Source organism: Drosophila ananassae, chromosome XL (genome assembly GCF_017639315.1).
Source record: "Drosophila ananassae strain 14024-0371.13 chromosome XL, ASM1763931v2, whole genome shotgun sequence".
Lineage (NCBI taxonomy): Eukaryota > Metazoa > Arthropoda > Insecta > Diptera > Drosophilidae > Drosophila > Drosophila ananassae.
This window is the reverse complement of record NC_057931.1, coordinates 1,165,513-1,187,730: the sequence shown is the minus strand read 5'-3', so window position 1 is coordinate 1,187,730 and position 22,218 is coordinate 1,165,513. Positions and strand designations below refer to the sequence as shown.

Below are 22,218 nucleotides of genomic sequence, written 5' to 3'. Positions count from 1 at the left end.
CTCTTTCACACTTTCTCACACTCTCTCTCCGATCGCAGCAAGTTTCTTTACGCTCTCGCCACCTCTCTGTCTCCGAAAGCTTGCCATTTCTTTTTGAAGCTGTCTCTCAGTGGCTCGATTTGAACGCTCTTCAAATAAGTTCTTTAAAAAATAATAATAAAGTAATAAATATATCCCAAGTAGTGGCTGCTGGAAAGCCGTAAGTGTTTTTTGTGTGAAATACAAATTTATTCATAATTTCTTTACTTTTTCCATGTAAAAAAGTGTAATAACTCAATGAATATAACGTTTGTTTATAAAAATAAGAGATAGAACTATTTAAGTGGCAGTTTTTAACTAAATTCTTCAATTTCTGGATCAGGGGCTCCACCAGGCCTCAAGTTGAGTGTGTGTGGAAAAGTGAACCAGCCCCTAACGACCGCAGGGGCTCCGAGCTGTAAGAGAGTGACCGGAAAAATGATTCCAGTCCCTAACAACCTCAGCCGCCCCATGTAAGTTATAGTTTAGTTCATTTAATATAATTATGAGTTATCAATTGGAGTATGGACTAAAGGGAGAATCTAAATATTTAAATCGAGTTCTCTCTCTTCTTCTTTTCAGCTTCTCGTTTGCAAGCGAGAGTGGGCTGAAAAGTGCTTCTATCCCCAACGATCGTAGCAGCTCCAAACAGTATGAGAGACAGTAAGGGGAAAAGTGCTATCAGCCCTAAACGACCGTAGCGTCCCCTGAAGCTGTATGACAGCTTAAGTACCGCTAGTTTGGAACAGCTTTTGAGCGAGAGAGAGTGGAGAAGTGAACTGTCCCCCAACGATCGTAGAGCCCCATGTAGATATGAGTTTACATGTAAATAAATATGTAAAAAGCATGTAAGTATTGGCTTATTTTAAATATCTTTGAATTATTTAATTATTAATTGGCAAATCGTGTTATAAACTATAAAATAAGAGGATAATCATTTAAATAGCCTTTTTATGTAAACTTTTCTTCTTTTCGGCTGCTATAGCTCGTGTGTCAGCGAGAGTGAGCGGCAAAGTGCCGCCATCCCCCAACGACGGCAGCCGACCGTAGGAAAAGTGCCAGGACCCAGGAGCAGCGTATGATTCTCCAATGGACCATCAAGTAAGTGGCATTTTGGTTTACTTTTGTTGGAAAATATTACCTGAAAAGACGGTCGTCGAAGCGGAAAGGCCGACGGCCTCCACTTACCTTTCAATGCGTTTGCGGCCAGCCCGCTCTCCCCAAAAAGGCAAGAAGCAATTACGTAATTGAAAATGCAAAGTAGAAACCTGTGGCCCGCAGTAGGAAGCCCGCCAGGAAGCAGGACTCTGGGCGTGGCAGTGCAACTGCTATGCAGCGGCCGTTTGTGCCACATTCTGTCCGAGTCCGAGCGTCCGAGTGTCCGAGTCTGCATTTCAAATGCCAAACAATTTGACAGAGCTTAATTGGTTGCCCAGCCCCCATAAGGCAGCAGTGTGTGTGGGGTGTGTGTCTGGTGGTGTTGTCGAAACTTTGTCCGACTCATCTGACATGTGGGGTGTGCCGGCGAGTGCAACTGTTTATCCTTGTGTCCCTGCATCCTGGTAGCTGCCACGCAGAGAAAGTCTATAGCACTATATAGAATAGAAGTATTTACCAATTTAAGCATGATATTAATGCCTAACTTTACTATATTATTACTATTACTATTTAAACTTTTATATTTCATTCTAATACCCCATTATCCGGCATCTCTAAGCCATACCTGAGAATGCCTAGGGAGGGGCGGCCTGTGGCAAGCGCCTTGTTACACGGCCAGCTCCCTGACAATGCCACATGTCGCACAAATCAATTAGCATTAATTAGAATCCAATTACATTTTAATCAACATTTGGGCAGCTCATTCGCCTGATTCTGATTCTGATTCAGATGTTCGGGCGGCAGCGGCAACGGCTGCAGTTACCAGTTGCAACTTGCAAATCGTGCCACCAACTTTGGCAGCCTAATTGCGTGGGTGGCCGCCAAGGCAGGACCAGCCAGAGACAGTTTCAAACTCGAAGAAATAATTGGTGTTGTTTTTTTGAAGGTTTATCTGTTTTAAGAGGGGCTAAGGTTGATTTTTAGGACCTATTCGACGAGATTATCATTAATATAGTAATAGATAGTCATTAATACTTCAGAGATTAGTCAGCAAACACTTCTCCCAGTGCACTTCTTTCGCAAACTGCGGCCAGAAAAGTTTCCCCCGGCAATTTCGGGCAACAAAAGTTTCGCAACAAATGCAAATGCAAATGCAGCTGGAACAGTTTTCTTTCTGCGGAATATTTCGGGCCATTTCTGTTCTGTTCCTCCTCCTGTCGGGAGCAGCTGATGCGGTGGCCACCAGTTGGCTTTTCAATTAGGCGCCTCGGAAACACCTGCCCGGCAAAGCCCGGCAAGTCCAGACCTGGCTGCCAAATGCACTTGATTCGCAGGCCTACTGCCAAATGGGAAACTAATCAAAAGTTGGCAATCAATTTTGATTTCTGTTTTGTTAACAGCAATTGGAAAAGTTTCCACCGGCCCCGCCCGGTCTGACCTTGTCCTTTTTTTTTGGCTTCGCCTGCACTTGGCCAGGGAGTCCCTTTTTTCGGGTGTCCTTTTTTTATTTCTTGCCAGGGACTCTTCCTTTTTTGTGGCTGTAACTCGCCCGGGCCCCGTGTCCCGTGGCCCGCTCCCCCATAATTACCGACAGGATGCCTGCCACTGACAAAGGATGCGCGTCCTTAGCTGATTGGGAGATTAAAATTTAATAAGATTACAAAGTCATTTCGGGCTTGTCGGTGGAAATTTATTTGGGTTTGTCCCGCCGCCTGTCGGGGAATCTATGTGCCTCGTATGTTGCCACCGCCGCTGACCCAAAAAAAGGAGAATCGGCATCTTAATTATGCATCACTGGGGTCCGGCTGCCCAATTTTCGGTTTTTTTAATTGATTGTTGCTCGGCCCCCGTCCTCGGGCTCTGGAGTTTGAAATTTCAGACGATTCTCTCCTTCAAGACGGAGAGATCCTTTCCGAGAAGTCCTTTCCTCCGTCGAAGCACATAGTCGGAGCAGCCCCGACTGCCACTCCCCTGCGACTTCATGCTGATGACTTTGAGTTTGCTCTCCAAACACACACACTCGGCGCAGAGTCCTTTGATGTTGCCGACCGCCTCCCCGCATCCTGCCCGTCAACGACCGGACATAAAAGTGGCCTGTGCCGGACTGGACTGGACTGGACTATTCCCCGGCGGTTGGCCATTGACCGGTGCATCCTTTGAGCTCTGCAGCCGCTGTCAACATACACACACCCGCTCCTCTGCAGGACTCGGGCGCCAGGACAAAGGACGAAGGCAAATGGCAGCTAGTTGGCTGGAAAGCTTCAAATTGCCGTCCACGAGGAAATAATTGACAATAGAACGATGGGAGTGCACGGCGAGAAAGTGGCCATCAGTAGTGGGTTTCATTATCCGGCTGCAGAGTCCTTTCGGGCATCCTTTTGGGTTGGTCTCCCCGAACAGTCCTGGTCTATCCTTCGCAGTGCAGGAGCAGCAAACTTTGTAGTCCGTCTGAGCCATTTATTCGAAAACCTCTAAAAATAAATAAAGTTTTGAGAGGCGAGTCTGGCACTGCAGCTCCATAATTCAATTAGTTTTAGCCGTGTGCTTATTTTGCTTGGCTGGCTGGCTGGCTGGCTGGCAGGATGGCAGGATGACTGCCTGACTAGATGGATGAAGAGTCCTTTTCGGGGGCCATAAGCCGCGGAATGTGCAACATGTGTGGGGGTTGGCCCTTCTGGTGCGGCAATTAAACGGGAATTTCATTTCGAGGCAGCACCAGGAGCAGCTGTCGGGGCAAGTGCCTCGGAGGAGTGCCTGGCCCGGGGATCAATCGACTGGGGGCTGCCTTAAAGGTGCATGGAAATTGAAGATTAAACAGGCTGGCAGCCACCCAGGCAGCCAGCCAGCCAGCCTGGCCGCCGGAGCACGGAACTCAAATATGTGCTCGGCAAATGCATAACGGGGAGGAACAATAAGCAAATCGTTAAGATTCGCAAACTTTTTGCAGAGCCATGGCAGCCATAAGCACACACGCCAGCTCGCAAGGATGCACTCGCAAGGACACCCACGTGGCAGCCTTCGGAATACACTCTCGCTCTGGAGGGAGCATCCTGCCACAAATATGCGTTTCAGAATTATTGAAATTCTCGTCCTTTTAAAGTAGGCTTCCAGTGTCCTGTTCTGTGTCCGAATTGCGACAAATTAATTGCACAAGCCCATTGGGAGTAATTGATATTAAGTCCTTGCCGACTCCTGTTCCGTCAGGACACTTGTCTGGGAATTATTGAATCGCTTCGGGTGACAAGTCGCATGCCATTCCGAAGGGACCTGGCATAGGGCAGCTCGGCGCCAGGCAACACCTGGCTCTCCTAGTCCTGTTGTCCTTGTGCTCCTGCCTCTTCCACCGCCGGAGAAAGTTGGCCCTCGTGGCGGGCTGGTAGCTAGGTGCGAACTGCACGTTCTGCATCTGCGGGCATGTGTTGTTCCAGCGCAATTACACACAGATGCAGGTAGCATCTGCCTCGGCTCCCAGGACTGCCAGGAGCATCGGGGTCGGGCCAGGCTTATGACTTAATAAATACTCCCCGGAGAGCGCCGTGCGGCTGGCAATCTAATAACAAAGGCAGCTGGCATCGGAATAAAAGCCAGAGCCAAGCTCGCAAGGACCAAGGACGCAAGGAGCAGCAGCGAGTGCTCCTTCAATATCCTGTGCTTCTCTTCCGGCCCAAGACCCAAACTCAATTGTCAAATAATCCCAATCTCATCGCAATCTCAGCTGGAGGCGCCTTCAGATCCTTCAGATCCCTCCTCCCCAGAGCCGACAGGACCTGCCCTTCAGAAGCCGAACAAGGAGTATCTGGATGTTTTCCGATTTATATTCTCAACGACTAAAACTAAGTCAACAGATGGATGCTCCGCCAGGAGCGGGTGCTCCTCAGTGGTGGGCGGCGTAGAGGGGGGCGGGAGCCACGGCCACGGCCTTGACGAGGGGCTGGCGGCTCACCACCGCGTTGAAGCCGTTGAGGGGGTCGGCGGTGTACTGGACGGTCCTCTTGAAGCCATCGGAGTCCACCAGGGAGTACTCGCCGCGCACCACGTCGCCGTCGCGCTCCTCCACCTGGCTCTTGGAGTCCCCGGAGAGCGCGTCCTGGACGTCGTAGGCGAACTTGTACTGCGGGTGGGGGTCGTACTCGTCGTCGGCCTTGGCCAGGACCGGGTGGGCCAGGGTCTTGACCACCGGGGCGGCGACGTGGACGGGGGAGATAGCCACGGGGGCGGAGTGGTAGACCTGGGCGGCGGGCAGGACGCCAGCACTGGCGGCGGCGATCAGGGCGAAGAGGGCGAGGAACTAGAAGAGATGTCTTTTAGCAAGAAGTCCTGTGGAGCCAGAAGTCCTCTGTCCTTTACCTTGAATGCCATTTTTAGTCAAAAACCCCTTAGTGTCTTGCTATTCCAACGACTAGCTGCTGTGTGATAAGAAGTGGCCGAGTTGGCCCGCTTTTATGGCCAAAGTAGAGCTGCGAGCCACAAACAAAGTGCCGGCCAAGGCCTGGTGACCCCTTTTTGCGGCCATTCGAAGCTGGGGATTTGTGTCTCGAATCGGACACACTTGATGGCCGCAGCCAGAGACAAAAAGAGTCGGAGCAGGCAAGACATGGGTAGTTGGCCAAGTGCCTGATGCAAAGTGCTGGCAACTGAAACCGGTCTCTGGGCCGGCTAATCGCGGGAGTGGCTGAGCCCTCCTCCCTCGGTGCGGAGGCAGGTGGGCCGGTTGCTGGTTGCCGGTTACCGAGAGCTATTTATAGCCAGCCCTTGATTGGGTGGGATTCCACTTGTCATCCCCACCTGGCAGGCCCCAGGAATGACGAATCATTCCGAGCTTGTGGCTGCTGCCTCCAGCGGAATGACATGTGAGGAGGAGGCAGTGGGCCCCACTTTAAAACTATTTCATTCAAATGAAGAATCAGCAAGTAATTGGAGCAGACAGCGGCGCTTAGCTGCGACTGGGCTTCGGAGAGGTGAGAGTAATGCAGAATCCATAATCCGGGCTGACTCTCCTCTGAATTTAATTACGGATATGAGTGGGACCGGATGGGGGGCAAGGTAAGGTCCTGCCCGGGCCAGGGCGGTGCTAATGGTGTAAATGGTGCGCAGCCCTGGCTAAATATCCGTTCTATCAAATTCAATTAAAGTTGACATGGGTTCACAGCCGGCCCCCGCACGAGGACGGGGGTGGCCTGAAGGGATGCCATGGCGACCTGCTCCGCCCTGCTCCACCCTGCTCCACCTGCCTGCCGGCTGCTGTGTCCAGTTTTTGAATCGGTTGCCGACGACAAGAGGACACATACTGGCACCACAGGGGCCAGTAGCAGTCCTGGAGAGGATCTTTAAGGTTTTGCGGCAGAGAGACGTCCTTAAAGTTGCAATGCCCAAGCCCCAAATGGACCACCTCCAGGAAGCGGCCAACGCCCAGGCCCAATAAGACAACGGAACGGAAGGGTGGGAAGAGGAGCTAAGCCCGGGAAAATCGGGCAAAGGTTTTTCCTGCCACGAGGCTTTCCACTCTCGCCCTTTTTTCTGGCCGGCTCTTGGCCCTTTTTTTGGGGCGATTGCGGCACTGTGTTGCTTAAATTAAAACAGACACTGGCACTCGGCAGCACACACAGCTGCAGTGGCAGTGGCAGTGGAAGTGGCAGTGGCTGTTGCGGAGGGCAGAAGGAAGGAAGCCCCCACCCCCCACTCCTCCGAAAAAAAAGGAAATTTGCAAGCGCCTCCTTGCCGAACTGGCCTCTGTTGCTGCTCGCTGAGTGTAAATTTGCTCGTTAAATTTGTTGGCACTCTCGACTAATTTGCACTTGTAGCGCAATGGTCTGCGAAGGGTCAGGGGTCAGGCGTCAGGGGGTCAGGGGGTCAGAGGTTAGGGGTTAGAGAGCCGGCATCCTTGGCGGACTGCTTTGCATCGGGTAGCCGGCATCCGGCATCGGGCTAATTGAAAAGACGGCGAGATGCTGGCAGGAGGGAGTCCACTCCCCTGCACTCCCATGACCCACTTGCAGTTCGCAACTAAACACTCCCGAGTGGCTGCGGATCGGAAACGTATAAGCGGGAAAGTAAATCAAGTGTTTAGCACTTGGGCGTGCAATTAGCAGCTGGCCCAGGACCGCTCCCAGGACTTGGGCTCGAACTGAAGTTGGCCGAGTGCAGGAACTTAATCAAGATGGGAGCGGGCCGCCTCCCCTGGCCAAACAGCGTCCCAGGAAGGTCACTTTGTATTTTGTATGCAGGACATGCGGCGGGGCAGACATGCGTATGTAAATGTTAATCAAAGCACATCATTTGGCAGGACAAGTCCATAGACGCGACCTGCCCGCCCCCCAGGATGGGCGGCCTGACAGGTGGGCGGCCTGTCAGGGTGGAAATATGAATAATTGGCCCGCATTAGCCGGCATTGTTGTTTCGTCAACGGGAAATCAGTTGGCAGATTAATCGTGCGGCATTCATGGCCATAATTTGGCGAAAGAGGCCGGAGGGTAGAGGGTTGCAAGGAGCAGGGAGCAGGGAGCAAGGAGCAAGGAGCAAAGGGCGAAAGCACAGACGACTGATTGATGGCCGGAGCACACTGAGTCGATAAATGCGAAATGAATGCAACAGAGGCCTAGGGAATTCCCCGAGCCAGTTCCTCCCAGCAGCAGGGCAGGGCAGGGCAGGGGGATGGGCAGGAGCAGCAGCGCACTCCAAGGGGGGATCCTGGGCCGAGTCCTGGGCGGATGGGAAGCCTCTTGTTGGCCCTCGACTCGGCTCATTATTATGCAGCTCATGAGTCTCGTTAGTGGCAAAGTTATATGAGCATACATCAGGCCATGGCGCACAACTTTGCAACACCCGCAGGAAGTCCTAAACTGGTAGGGCGAGGGGCAGGCAGAGGGGCAGGGAGAGGAGCAGGAGCAGGAGCTGAGGGGCGCAAGGAGCCGGTCTAGCAAAGCGGAAAGTGTTAAGCACAATGAAGTAAACGCTGCCAACTTCTGACATCCCCGAGACGGAGCGCCGGCTTCCAGCCCAACTTAACTCCCGAAACTAGGAGGGGGAGGACTCAGGTCTAAGGACTCTCCAGGACTCATCCGCCAGCGTTCATATCCTTGCCAGCGAGAGCTCCAAAGCTCCGCCAATTCGCCGTAAAATGCGTTCGTTTTGAGGCGAAAAGCAAACTCAAAGCAAGGACTTGCTTCTTCGTTATCCTTGTAGTGGGTTCTGTTTCCTTTTCCAAGGAAGCTTGAGGAATTCCTTTAAAAAGTGCTTAGTATTTTTAGTTTCTTCTAAAAACTAAGCAACATAACTTGCTAGTGAGGGAGATAGTGACTCCCTAACTTCAGGCCCAAGGACTTCTTCGTCCTTCCGATTAGCTTTGGCGGCAGTTTCCCCGGAAACGAGGTGGCATTAGCAGGCCACCTCATAATGGCCAAATCAATTATCAATTCGAGGCCGAGTTCGACTCCGGATGAGTTATGGGCCGAGGTGGCTAATGGCCCGCAATGGACTGGCTGCCTGGCCAGGACACTGCTTGATGGCCACGGCCAGGACCTGATTTACGGGCCGGCATATTTCCAAGAGTCCTGCCGATGGAAATGAAGAATTACCGAAGCTGACGGCATTTTTGGCCCGCTTTGTTTTGGCCAGGCCAGAAGGACGGTCGCTGTTGGCCAACAAAATCAGTTGCATGTCCCAGGGGCGCAGTTGGGCTAACAGGGGTTAAGGGCGAGGGCTGCCCCTGCTCCTCTGTGGCCACTTCACTTCCGTTGTTGCACTGCCACAAAAAGTGGATAGCATTAACTCGGCCAGAAGCTATGAGCTACCGAGAACTGCCTCCGCCTTCGCGCCGTGTGGCAAGGAGCATACAATTAGCAACAAATTGGGGCATGTCCGGGGATAAAGTGCGCGAAGTACGGCGTGTCGGGAATCAGCTGCATTAGCAAATTCATGCAGCGCACATACCTAATTGAAACGGCGCCCAGCTGCAATTATTTTCCATTCTAATTCCAGTTCCCTAGTGCCCCGGGCAGCTGGCCACCACCCGATCTAGGTTCTGGGGTCAGGGCTTCTCTTTTTATTTTTGGATGCGAATGGGAGGGCTGGCCAGGATCCTGTTTCGTTTCAGGACCGTGGCAACAGGAATTGAATTCGAATTCGAATTGAAACGGATTCGCAGGGCAGCAGGTTATCCAGCGCTGCACTGCTCTTGTACTTGGACCAACAAGGACTTATCCACTCATATGGGCTAGGCAGGACCTCTAGTCCTTTCACTCAGTGTACTCCCAAGCCCTCTCCAATTCCATTCGCTACAAAATTGGCAATTGGTTTTCGCCCCGCCGCCCGCAATTTTCGCGTTTAATTAGCTGCGACTGCAAACTGCAACTGCAATTTTAACTGCAGCCCATCTGGATGACCACGCCCTCGCCCTCGCCCTACCATGCCACACACCACTTGCCACTTGCCACATGCCACATGCCCTATGTGCCGATTCGATTCTGGCCATATGCCAGCGCCGTGTCGATGCAATTTGTGCAGCCATGTCGCAGTCCATCAACACCTTTTTATTCGCCACTGCCCCCCGCCGGGAAGCGCCCTTCTGTGGTTGCACAAATTGCAATTGACAGTGCCACTCGCTCCTTTTTTCGCCTGCGCCTGCTCCTTTCTCCCAAAGGACCCTCTAAATAAAGTTCATCAAGCGGATTGTGGCGCGGCTATGGATACTAAACGAGCGTCGGATCCACCGGAGAGTTTGTGTTTGCGGATTGCAAATGGAAGCGGATTATTTGCCCAGAGGTGGTCCATTTCAGATGGAAACTAAAATGCAACATGCAACCTGCCACATGCCACCTGCCTCCTGCCACAAGCCACCTGGCGCCTGAAACGCAATTTCCACTCTAAGCAAATTACTCATACGCCCAGGTGGCTTCTTGGTAATGACTGCTTTCAGATATTATTGAATATTTATTGCATTTCGAGGAATTGAATGTCCTAGTTTGCCAAACAGGGATAATCCTTCATATCAAAGGATAACAGCAATTTAGATTCCATATCTGTCCATCAAGGGGCGGCGGGAAGGGCACTTTTGCCAGAAGCCCTCAACAAAGACCACTGCCGGCCTCCGCAACTCGATGCTGCTGTAACGTATTTAGACAATTCCATTTCGCGTTCGTCCTGCCGGCTCCTGGCTCCTCCTCCCCCGTTTTTTGTTGCCAGCCCGTTCTGCAGGTCACGTAGAGTGGGTGGCAGGATGGCGGAATGGCAGGATGGCAGGATAGTAGGGCGTAAGCCAGTTTGTTTGCTGTTTGCGCATTTCAAATTGAATTTTCATCACCCAATCCCCGGGCCAGAGGCGCCTCTGCCCCTGCCCCACCCTCCGACCAGGTGCAGCATGATATGGCAATTATAACCGAGAGCACTCCGGGTGCATTCTATCCACTGCCGCTGCACTCTATTTTCCAGCGATTGCCCTCGAAGCTCGCCTGACATATGGGCGAGGGATTATTGGGCGAAAGTTTGCCAAATGTGGCAGCCACAGTTGCTGCCTCCTGCCACTGCCACTGGCACTGGCCCTTTAAAAACTACTGCCTCTGCCCCCTCCGAAAAGTGTCAAAGTCAAAGTCAGGTGGAGATAGAGAGCCGGAGGAAGCCTCGAATATGATGGCACGGTGGCGACTGTCCTTCTAATGAATCTGTTCTCCAACTGTGTCCTGGCGGGAGAAAAGCAGTGTCCTTGGAGCCACTTTGAAGGCCAGACTTTAGCCATCCGCAGAAGAATTCTTCTCTCTGAAATGCAGCTTCCAGAGGCAGTGGAGCTGGGAGCAGGAGCTGGGAGGAAAAAGTGCCAGCATGTGGCCCACTGACAATGACAGCTGTTGGCTCTCCGAATCCCTTTTGTGGTCCTGGCAGCAGGAGGTGCGGGGGGTGGAATGTATATCCTTTAGATAGCAGGGGGATAGCAGGGCGGGGCATGAGCTCTTCGACGGCTTGGCCCACCACCCACTTGGCTATGACATTTCACTTGCTGCCTCGCATTTTCACTAAATTGACTTTGCCTGCTATCGTTTAGGGTGCACCACCCTCTGTACCACCCCCAGCACCACCCCCTCCACCACCCGCTGAGACCCCTCGCACTCATCCACGCCCCCAAACTCATCCAAACATTGCCAGAGTGCTGGGTCTGAGTGCAGCAATTTTTTATGCTCCGCTGCGCAGCGCCAATAGAGCTGACAAGGGTATGAGCTATTTTTGGAATCTATAGTTTTCCAGTCGAGAGAAGTGCAATTTAAGTTGTTATTTCTTAAAGGAAGGATTAAAAAGGATAGTAATCATGAGAAACAGGATTAGAGATGGGGTTGGAGTGATATAACACTCGAGCCCCTGCTTTCAAGACCTACTTTGGCCGAAATAGTCCTCCCTGGATTGGCCATCCCTGCCACAGGCCGGGTAGTGCCCACTTTTCGGGCTGGTCCTGCCCAAAGGATCCGTTTCAATGCCACATTTGGAGGCCCCTCGAGCCCCGGGAAGATGGAGTGCGCCACCAGATTGCAATCTGAAATATCTAAAATCCCATAAAACTGCAGGCGGCAGAAGGCAGATGGGAGATGCGAGATGCGAGGTTCGGAGGAGCAGCTCCTCCTGCTCCTGGCCATCGAACAGGTGAGGGCTACCTCCTCCTCCCTGTCCGCCGCTGTTCGAAAACCAGAAACCCGAATTCAAAACCCAAACTCAGAGTCCTTGTCCTCATTCTCCATGGCGGTTGCCTTTCAATTGCAACATGAGCCGGGAGTGGGACCTGGTCCTGCCACTGGCACTACCACCGAACGGAGCGAGGAGGGAGGAGGGAGGAGGGAGTCGGATTGGGACAATATTTGAGGATGATTGCAGCTTCGGCAAGCGGCTTTCATGTACGTGAACAGCAAATTTATTTGCAGAACTGCGATTGATGCTGCCATCGCAACAGTCGCCTATGATTCCGCACTGCACTGGGCGAAGGGACTGGCATCACTTGTGGAGTGGCACGCCCCATTCCCCCCCGTTTCTTCCAGTGCACTAACCTGACATTTTGAAAATCCCGGCCCGTCAATCGGAGTCGGGCTTTAGGCAAGTGCTCGGCTCCCGACTCCCGACTCTCGGAACTCTCGCTCCTGATCTGCACCATAAAAGTCTGTTGCATAAACCAATTTCGCATTTGCTCTGCCACCAAATGCAGATGCCATGCCCCCAGAGGTTGCAGGGGCAGATGGGGCAGCAGGGGCAGAGCCATTCTGTCAACGCAATTCCTTCCACTGCCGCCAGACTCGTTGGCTGATAACGTAAAGCGCTTTTATTTTTATTTAACTGTGGGTGGGTGGTGAGGCACCACCCCAACCGCCCCCCCCTCCGATTGACATTTAATGGCAACTTGTGGCAGATTTTCGATTGCAATTTCTGCGGTTTCCAATTTTTTCCCAATTCCACAATTTTCCATTTGCCTTCACTTATTGCATTTATTTATTTTGTGCGGCGTCTCGCTTTCTGGGCTTTGCTTTTTAGGCACCAGATGGTGGGGGAAGCCCAGGACGAAGGAGTGGTCCTGCGAAATTGATAATTTATAAAATTGCTGGCAAATGGCAGAGCAGAAGCAGCAACAGAAACAGAAACAGTGGCGGCTCTGGAGGAGAAGACCTGCTGCTGCAACACATTCGCCAGCGCGGTGGCCCCATGAAATATTTCACAAGTTTCGGCCGTTACCTTGACTTGATAGAAAGCATCCTGCGGCCCAGGACCGGCAGCATCCTGGTGGCCACTTTTTGGCGAGCACCTCCTCCTCCTCCACTCCTCCCGAGAAAAACATTAAATTATGCAAAACACACACACTCGCCGCCAAGGACTTTTTCATTTCGTGCCTCCTTCCTGCTTTAAAGAAAATGTGTTTTTTTTTTCGCTCGGCTGTTGCTTCTACTTAGCCAGGAAGTAGGGCAGCCGGGGCAGCTGGGGCATCTGGGGGGTAGTGTGTGGTCTATGTCCCATCCGGAGCCCCCTTGCCCCCCTGCCCAAGTCCTGGCCATTTTCACGTATTTATTTGGCGCTACGCTGCTTTTATTTTATTGAAATTTATGATTTCTGACACAGAATTTATGTTGTTTTGCATTCGGAAGGGAGCTGGTGCTGCTGCTGCTGTGGCAAGAGGGCAAGATGGCAAGAGGGGGGCTGGGGCGTAAAATAAACCTCAAATACTCGTAAAATGCCCGACCAGAGACCCCCTTCCAGTGGCACTGGCACCTCCCCACCACAGTCCCCGTTCTTTGGGGAGAAGGGGGCCAGCTGGAGAAAGGAGAAAGTCGCCTGGAGAAAGGCGTAAGGGGGTGGGGAAGCGGGTGAAAGAGCATTCCCGCATTACGAACTTCTTCTTGCTGTTTTCGGTGGCCCTTCCGGCTCGTCTAGTCCCCCGGCCGTGTCCCTGCCCTGTCCACTGGCTCTGGTGACAGTGCTGGCGGTTCAGCCGTAACTATCTGATGTGGGGATAGGAGCTGAAAAGGACATAAAGGACAAAGGATGTAAAGTGCCTCGCAAAGGCCACCTTTCCAAGACTGGCCTCGAAAAAGGACACCTTAAATTGGAGCCATTTTCGATCAAAAGATTGTTTCTCAAGTTCTAAACGCAGATCGATGGGGACTTCTTGCAGGAGTCTTTAAGGACACTCCTCTTCGCTCCACTCCTCCTCGAACTGGCTGAGATATGAGCTCCGCAAGTGCCATTTTTCAGCTCCCTAGACTCCCCCGGCTTGGAACTAAGAGCCTGCAATTATTTAGCCTTTCCAGCTTGGCAGCACTGCCTCTGCCACTGCCTCTGCCACATATATATCTATATGCAACATGTATATATAGAATATCTGTGGGGCAAAGTGGTAACTGGCCTGGGTCCCGGCCAACGCGCGTGAATTATTTAATTCGTATAAATATTGAAAACTCAATTTTTTATGATGTTTTCTTGTTGGTTTATTGCTCTTTTGTGGCGCGTTCACATCACACAGCTTGGCCCCAGGACCGAGCCAGGACCCCTTGTCCCAGGACACCCCCCGATACGACATTGCGTATTGATATTTCACACTTCCGTCGCCGGGGCGCAAAAACGCATAAACGAAAAAAGCAAAAAAGCAAAAACTAAAAAGAGAAAACGCATTCAATTCAAATCCTTTATGAAAATCCCCACAACCGAAACAAAATAAAGGAGTTCGGGAAATGCCATGGCTGCTGGGAAATGAATTTAAGTCGTTTTCTTCTCGAGTGCGACACATTTTTCCTTAATTCTGCCGAGTTTTAAATAAACTAAACTGTTGGGGAATGTTTGCTTGTTTCCGATGTTTGTTTGCCCGAAAAGTGGGCTCTGTCTGGGATGTTCGGCCATTCCGGGCCAGGTCATGGCCAGACACCAAGGAGGAGGGCGTACACGTACTCCTGGCCGCATACACACACAAACACACACTTGAAGCCGTCTCCGGTTCGGATAATCCCCAAAAGATGAAAATTGTGTAAAATTTGTGTGTTGGTTTCACTGATTAAGGATGGCTTACTGGCAACTGGCTACTGGCTGGTGGCTCCTGGCTGCTGGCTCCTGGCTGCCCCCATCAGGGAAATCTCTTGAAAGCCGAAAAGATGAATAGACCAGACCAGCATCTAATATGTGCGAAATTTATCAGCCTCGATACACACACCCAAACACACACGCGTGCCGGAAAGGGGAGAGCCAGAGCAGCAGCCGGAGCGGGAGCAGGACCAACAAGAGCTGCAAGGACGAAGCCAAACGGCATGGAAAATCGCAATAATAATTTTGCCTTTCAGCCTCGGTCTCTGTGGCAACAAAGCAAAAACAACGAGCTTCGAGTGGCATGCACTTGCAGAACAAATCGCTTGGAAAACATCGGGTCGGGTTCTGGTTTCCTTCAAAATAAAAGGAGCACCTGCTCTCCCCTTCTCGCTTGCAGGACCCCCTCTTAGAAGGGGTACTGGCCCGAATACATCATGAATTCCGTTCCAAGGACTGCTTTTCTTTCGGTGCACCGTCGTCCTTGTGTGTGTTTTGAAAGCTGCCTCAAGGATGCCCCAGCATGCCTGTCCAGCCATGCGAGTGGACAGTTGTGGTCTCTCGGATGCGAATGCTCCAATTATCCGGCAGCCGCCAGCCTGTGGCTCCAAATCGAAACCCACACCAACTCACACCACACCAGAGAGGGAGACCCACCCCGTGGCCGAAAAAAGCCGCCAAGTGCAATGCAGATGCAGATGCTCCGACTACTCGGGCACCGCTCATATATTTCCTTTATGCTTGTGCTGGCTAACAGTTTAGTTACAGTAACAGTTGGATTAAATTGTGCCTCCCACACATCCTGTCCCCTATCCTGTGCTCGCTATCGGGTCCGTTTGCATTTTCCGTTTCGATTTCGTTCGTTGTCTTCGATTCCATCTAGTTTCTGGTTTCTCGTTTGGGGGTTCGCTCCTGCTCCTCACTCCTTTTTAGGGACTCGTCCTGCTTCCGCTTAGCAGCCAATAGCCTGCAGGTAGCCCTGGATCTGGGCACTAATGGGGAGTTGTTCGGAGGTTACTATCTTTGTAGAATATGTTTTTGGGAAACACTTACCCCAGGCCCTTGCCGTTGGCGGTGGATTTCTTGTAGAGCGCCGCCAGGAGCAGGATCTGGCCAGTCACCAGCAGCTCTCGCTTGCCATAGCTCAACGAGTCCTTGCTGGGAAGGACACGGAAGGAGTCGGCAACTCGTTCCTCTTGTCGCTCAGCCTCTCGCTCTTCCCGTCGCTCATCTTCTCGTTCTTCTCGTCGCTCAGCATCTCGCTCCTCTCGTCGCTCCTCTCGACGCTCCTGACGACGCAGGACCTCCCGTTCAACTTCTCGCTCCTCCCGACGGGAACCTTCTCGTTCCTCTCGCCTCTGAGCTTCTTGTTCTTCTCTTCGCTGAACTTCCCGAGTCTCTCTGATGAGATCATCTCGCCGATCCTGAGCCTGTCGCTCCTCTCGCCGTTCTGCCCTCTCAACTCTGTCGGAATCGCTTCGAGACTGCTGTCGTTCAGTCTCCACCCTTCGGGAATCATCGCGTTCTACACCACGAACAACTCGCTCTGATTCTCGTTGGTCCTGACGCCTTGACATATCACTCTCGACAGACTCCACACGGCGGTCGTCCTGACGCCTTGTCTCAACTCGCTCGCTGCGGCGCTCCTCCCTGCGATGGTCCATGCGACGCTCATCGACTGGTTCCCTTCTGGATAGGTCCACACGCTCTTCACGGCGACGGTTTTCCAGATCTGGTTCGCGCTCCATTCGTCGCGAGGCTTGGCGGTCCTCTCGCTCTTGTTGGGCAGAGTCCCTCGCCACATCGCGTTCTTCACGACGGTCCTGGCGGTCCTCAACTCGGCGAGCATCCCTTTCCAATCGTCGGGATTCACGTCGCTCGTCTTCTCGGCGGATTTCCTGACGTCGCATGGCCCTGTCCTGTTCCACTCGAACATTTCGGCGATTCTCTTCTTCAACACGTCGCTCTGACCGCTCTTCACGAGACTCTCGGGGCTGTACTCGCTCCTCCCGTTCTACACGTCGCTCGATGCTGCGTTCTACTCGCTGGTCTCGTGCCTCACGGGGCTCAACTTGTTGCCGACGGGCTTCACGACTTTCAAGGCGCTCCATACGATCAGTTTCCCGATCTTCCCGAGCATCACGACGCTCCAAGCGTTCCTGACGAGCATCACGCCGTTCAACTCGCTCTTCCCGTCGATCTACTCGCTCTTCACGGCGTTCAGCTCGCTCTTCGCGGCGTTCATGGCGTTCTCCTCGCTCCTGACGAGCTTCGCGTGGTTCAACTCGCTCTTCTCTCCGTTCTTCGCGCTCCTGACGAGCTCCTCTGGATTCAACTCGCTCTTCACGGCGTTCTTCCCGCTCCTGACGAGCTTCTCGTAGTTCAACTCGCTCTTCTCGGGGTTCCTCTCGCTCCCGACGAGCTTCACGGGTGTCAACTCGCTCCTCACGGGCATCGCGGATGCCTTCTCGGGAAATGGAGTCCAACCTGACCCTCGTCTCCTCGCGCTTCTCGCCACCACGGCGATCGGAGATCTGAGGGACCTGTCTGTAGACCAGACGCTCATCGTACTCGTCGGGGCTCCGGTGCTGGAGGTCCCAGCGTCGGTCGCTGCATATGCCGGTGGAGCTGTCCAAGCCGTCGCCGCAGGAGAGCCTGGTGCTGGTGAGCGCCAGAGCCAGGCAGCCCAGGTGGAGCAGTAGGAGCAGGACACTGAGCCGGAGTCGCATCGTCGGATGTGTAGAGTGCTTCAGGTACGGAGGATTCGGTGAAAGATTAGTGCTAGTGTGGCACCAGCAGGCTTCGCAACTTGAATGGCCGACCAGGATCCGGGGCACCGCTTTTATAGCGCCTTGCTGCCGCGGGTCTGCTCCCAATTTGCCGCTGATTGATTGAATTCCGCTTATCGCACATGTGCACCACTGCACCACCGTTCGCTGCTCAGCGAGTGGTTGCTGTTTCTTGGATTTCATGAATGAATTTGTGACGTCACGGGACTCTTCTTCACGGGCGCCTTTTGCCCGAGTCTCAAACACAATAATAAACGGCAATCGATTGCCGGAGCTGATGACGTCGATGAGGGTGTGTGCCGAACTCCATCTTTGGCCAGGAAGTGAGTGCACAAGTGCGATAAGCGCAATTCAATCAAAATCAAATTAGGGCGCTGCGAACAAAGGAGCCAGCCCAGGATAAATGAGGAGGATACGGCGCTCCTGGGCCGCCTTCGATGTCCATCAGGGCGTGAAATTGCCCACCGACTTGGCAACTGTGTCCGCCGCACAGCACCACTACGTCTCGGCTATAAAAGCCACCGCAGGTCCGCCGACGCGCCGACAGTTGAAGGAAGATCGGAGCCCAGAGCGGTCTAGGACGCCGGCCAACCTCGGAGCCTGGGGATGGACTGGCCAGCGCTGGAAGGATTGGATGGAGATGGCGATGGATCTGGATTCCCCACTTTACCTGGAACGCAGAGCTCAACACTCCAACTAAGAATATCACTCACCAAGTATCAGAAACGTAGCGACTTGTTATCTACCCTCAAATATTAATATAATATCGTATCGTATTCCTATTACCAAGTATTGTATTGGATCGTAGCTCCTAACCTAACCCTAAAGCGTTAACTTAGCCAGATAAATGTTGCTGTTGTTTGGGATCGTATTGTCATGGAGCTGAAAGATTTGGGCAGCTTCTTCTCTTACTCGTCTATCGGTGTCTACACGTATATATGATACATAATATGCAACTTCGTACTCCAACCACATAAGGTATATTTATCCGGACGACGAATGCACGATACAAGAAGCACATATGATGATATTGTTTGTTTTGGAGATCGCCTGAGACATCGGAGCTTTCCATTTGTATGCCATAATCTACTACTCTTAAAAATACTCAATACTTCTACATCGTACAAACACGAATAATAAACTAATCCCCTATTAGCCGAAGCACCACACTCTTTTATTCACAAGGGGTTTCGTCATCGGCTGTGTAACTAGCATACAGCTTTGACATAGGGTCCTAATTATAGGCCATCTTGGCTTCCAGGCGACCACGAACTTGGAATAGTATGGAGTGAAACTGTTACTCGACTATCCTGGATTTCAAATCCTGGATTTCGCATCTTGGCCCCATTTCTTTTCAATATCTTGGCCAATCGGACTCCGATCCTCAAGCGGGATGCCTTGTTCGATTCGTTGTTCAATTCCTCATAATTCTGCATCAAAACCTCAATTCGAAATTTTTCATCCCCATTTTTCAAAATTTTGTGGGGGTACCCCTTGGAAATCCTGGATTTCGCATCTTGGCCCCATTTTTTGTCAATATCTTGGCCAATCGGACTCCGATCCTCAAGCGGGATGCCTTGTTCGATTCGTTGTTCAATTCCCCATAATTCTGCATCAAAACCTCAATTCGAAATTTTTCATCCCCATTTCTCAAAATTCTGTGGGGGTACCCCTTGGAAATCCTGGATTTCGCATCTTGGCCCCATTTTTTGTCAATATCTTGGCCAATCGGACTCCGATCCTCAAGCGGGATGCCTTGTTCGATTCGTTGTTCAATTCCCCATAATTCTGCATCAAAACCTCAATTCGAAATTTTTCATCCCCATTTCTCAAAATTCTGTGGGGGTACCCCTTGGAAATCCTGGATTTCCCATCTTGGCACCATTATTTGTCAATATCTTGGCCAATCCGACTCGGATCCTCAAGCGGGATACCTTGTTCGATTCGTTGTTCAATTCCCCATAATTCTGCATCAAAACCTCAATTCGAAATTTTTCATCCCCATTTTTCAAAATTTTGTGGGGGTACCCCTTCGAAATCCTGGATTTCCCATCTTGGCACCATTATTTGTCAATATCTTGGCCAATCCGACTCGGATCCTCAAGCGGGATACCTTGTTCGATTCGTTGTTCAATTCCCCATAATTCTGCATCAAAACCTCAATTCGAAATTTTTCATCCCCATTTCTCAAAATTCTGTGGGGGTACCCCTTGGAAATCCTGGATTTCGCATCTTGGCCCCATTTTTTGTCAATATCTTGGCCAATCGGACTCCGATCCTCAAGCGGGATGCCTTGTTCGATTCGTTGTTCAATTCCTCATAATTCTGCATCAAAACCTCAATTCGACATTTTTCATCCCCATTTATCAAAATTTTGTGGGGGTACCCCTTGGAAATCCTGGATTTCGCATCTTGGCCCCATTTTTTGTCAATATCTTGGCCAATCGGACTCCGATCCTCAAGCGGGATGCCTTGTTCGATTCGTTGTTCAATTCGCCATAATTCTGCATCAAAACCTCAATTCGAAATTTTTCATCCCCATTTCTCAAAATTCTGTGGGGGTACCCCTTGGAAATCCTGGATGTCCCATCTTGGCCCCATTATTTGTCAATATCTTGGCCAATCCGACTCGGATCCTCAAGCGGGATACCTTGTTCGATTCGTTATTCAATTCTACGTCATTCCGCATCAAAACCTCAATTCGAAATTTTTCATCCCCATTTTTCAAAATTTTGTGGGGGTAACCCTTGGAAATCCTGGATTTCCCATTTTGGCCCTTATACTTCAGCACAGTTCTTCATTTAACTATCAAATTAGTGTTTTTCCCAGTGCTCTGTCAATTTACCACCTTTTTTATGTTAAACTTATCCTTTTATTTTTTTATTTTAGGCGACTGTGAAAGACCCCGCCCCTTTCCCCTTGGTAAGAAATTCACATCAGCGCAATAAAGTTTGTAATCGTGTTTTTTTTTATTTGTAAGAATTTTTTTTTGTATTTTTTTACAGTTAGACGAAATAAAAATTGTAAAGGGTCCGGACGCTCTTTTCTTTGTTTTTTGCTTTCAATGTGGTCATTTGCAGGAAAAATACGGTCATACTTTTTTGTTCTGAGAGCCTGGTCACACTTTTTTGTTATGTAGACCTGGTCACACTTTTTTGTTTTGCAGACCTGGTCACACTTTTTTGTTTTACAGACCTGGTCACACTAATTTTGTATCTATAAAATACGGTCACACTAATTTTTAAATCAATAAAATACGGCCACACTAATTTTTTATTTAAAAAAACGTCTCCCCCTATTTTATTGGGTGTGCAATACTTAAAAACTAAAATAGTGTGCCCGTATTTACGGTATTTTTCATATGCGAGTGTGGTCACACTAATTTTTGTTTCACAATCAGTGTGACCAGGCTCGCAAATGAAAAGTGGGTCACACAAACTTCCTACTTAAAAAAGTGTGACCAGGCTTACGGATACAACTCTCTAAAGTACGTCGCAGTGGGTGATGACCAGGGGTTTGATGATCTTGCCGTTCTTGGTTCCCTGCGTCTGCATGCACTCGATGACCTTGTCGCCACGCACCACTCGTCCGAAGCCAACCCTCAGACCTCTGGCCACCCTGAGAGGCTTGAAGCTGATGCTGAAGTTGACGGCGGCGCCGGGAAAGCCGTGGACGCAGTACTCCTTAGCGCAGGACAGAACGAAGCCGTGCTGGGCGTGGCTCACCACTCGAGAGTCGAACTCCATAGGGTTACTGAGCAGCGGTGGATCGTCAGGGTGGGGCGGGTCGTTATTGGCGGCCATCAGCAGGTAGCCCTCCATCCAAAGGTTCGGAAAGATCCTACGTACGGAGAACTCGTGCGAACGGTGGTCCAAGCAGGTGCGGACGAACTGCAGCACCACCAGCGGCGCAGCTTCCGTGTATAGCTGCACCACCACCTGACCCAGAGGTCTGCCGTCAATCATTCCGAAGTGCAGGCTGATCCGAGGTCGCAGGAGTCGAGTCAGCTCATAACTGTCGGAGGGCATCGTGAGGTCCCATCCAACGTACTTATCGATGATCTTGCTCAGGTCCGGCAGGGACAGGAGCGGCTTGGCAGATCGATCCATGTTGCAGTGCTGGTTGGAAAATATTCGGCTCCCATATTCGGCTGCCTGGGAGGTGCTGCTGGGCACATGGCGGTCCCAATCCATACGCTGCTGCTGCTGGATGTTCAGAAGACGTCGCCCCAGCTGAAGGTTCTCCCGCTCCACCTCCTCCACCCGGCGCTGCATCTGGGACATGGCCGAGCGGGAGGCTATTGAGGGGCCCGAATCCATGCCAATGGTTCCAAAGCTGCGCTTGATCCGGGACAGATTGAGGAGCATCTGAACGTTCTGGTTGGTTCGGTCCAGGAAGGTGCGTGCGGTCCTGGGCAGGGCGTCGAATCCGGCGAGCTGCTTGGATGGTATACGGGGCGACCGGTTGTCGATTAGGCTGACGGACCGCTTGAGCCGCTCCAGGTACTGCTTGAAGCGGTCCAGCTTGATGCGATCCTGGCGCCGCACCGTGGCGGAGGAGGCGGCCCTCCCCGTCGTGCATACCGAGGGCACTGAACTGGGAACGTACATGAACGTGGCTGGCTGGCTTGCTTGGAATCGGGTGAAGTACACACAACATACACATGTGCTTATCGTACCGGTTGTGTATCGGAATACTGTGAATTTTTATTTGGGCTTCGCTTAGGGTTTAAATGTCCGCCTGCTGCTCTCTTTGGGGTACTTTCTGCTTAAATTCAATCCTA

At 51.5% G+C, this 22,218-nt stretch overlaps 3 protein-coding genes and 1 long non-coding RNA gene across 5 annotated transcripts; 1 reads left to right on the top strand and 3 right to left on the bottom strand.

Annotated features, from left to right (window-relative positions):
- The first annotated feature begins 47 nt into the window (after positions 1–47).
- Positions 48–20,472, top strand: LOC116654461. 2 transcript variants are annotated; one of them, XR_006507586.1, is made up of 6 exons: positions 48–199; positions 362–491; positions 601–866; positions 1,004–1,119; positions 20,325–20,357; positions 20,441–20,472. It is a non-coding gene; the product is annotated as an uncharacterized LOC116654461 (long non-coding RNA). The 2 variants fall into 2 exon arrangements; XR_004310344.2 differs by having other exon boundaries at positions 49–199; positions 20,325–20,456.
- LOC6503895 (larval cuticle protein A2B) lies at positions 4,912–5,576 on the bottom strand. The gene is made up of 2 exons (XM_001963764.3): positions 5,464–5,576; positions 4,912–5,404 (listed from the first exon to the last, which is right to left on the bottom strand). Exons 1-2 carry the CDS (start codon positions 5,473–5,475, stop codon positions 4,991–4,993), a joined length of 426 nt encoding a protein of 141 aa, XP_001963800.1. The 5' UTR covers positions 5,476–5,576; the 3' UTR covers positions 4,912–4,990.
- Positions 15,329–17,468, bottom strand: LOC6503894 (trichohyalin). The gene is made up of 2 exons (XM_001963763.4): positions 15,700–17,468; positions 15,329–15,638 (listed from the first exon to the last, which is right to left on the bottom strand). The coding sequence occupies exons 1-2, from the start codon at positions 17,373–17,375 to the stop codon at positions 15,599–15,601; spliced, it is 1,716 nt and encodes a 571-aa protein (XP_001963799.3). The 5' UTR covers positions 17,376–17,468; the 3' UTR covers positions 15,329–15,598.
- Positions 20,473–20,748: 276 nt separating the features above from the next.
- On the bottom strand, positions 20,749–22,056 carry LOC6503893. The gene has a single exon (XM_001963761.4). The coding sequence runs from the start codon at positions 22,043–22,045 to the stop codon at positions 20,918–20,920; it is 1,128 nt and encodes a 375-aa protein (XP_001963797.1). The 5' UTR covers positions 22,046–22,056; the 3' UTR covers positions 20,749–20,917.
- Between the last annotated feature and the right edge of the window lie 162 nt (positions 22,057–22,218).

What these genes read in the sequence shown, in the direction of transcription:
- LOC6503894 (XM_001963763.4), bottom strand. Translation starts at nt 17,375, where the DNA reads ATGCGACTCCGGCTCAGTGTCCTGCTCCTACTGCTCCACCTGGGCTGC. An exon ending in GCCAACGGCAAGGGCCTGGG is followed by an intron (nt 15,639 to 15,699) that starts GTAAGTGTTTCC and finishes ACTCCCCATTAG; the next exon opens with TGCCCAGATCCAGGGCTACC.
- LOC6503893 (XM_001963761.4), bottom strand. Translation starts at nt 22,045, where the DNA reads ATGTACGTTCCCAGTTCAGTGCCCTCGGTATGCACGACGGGGAGGGCC.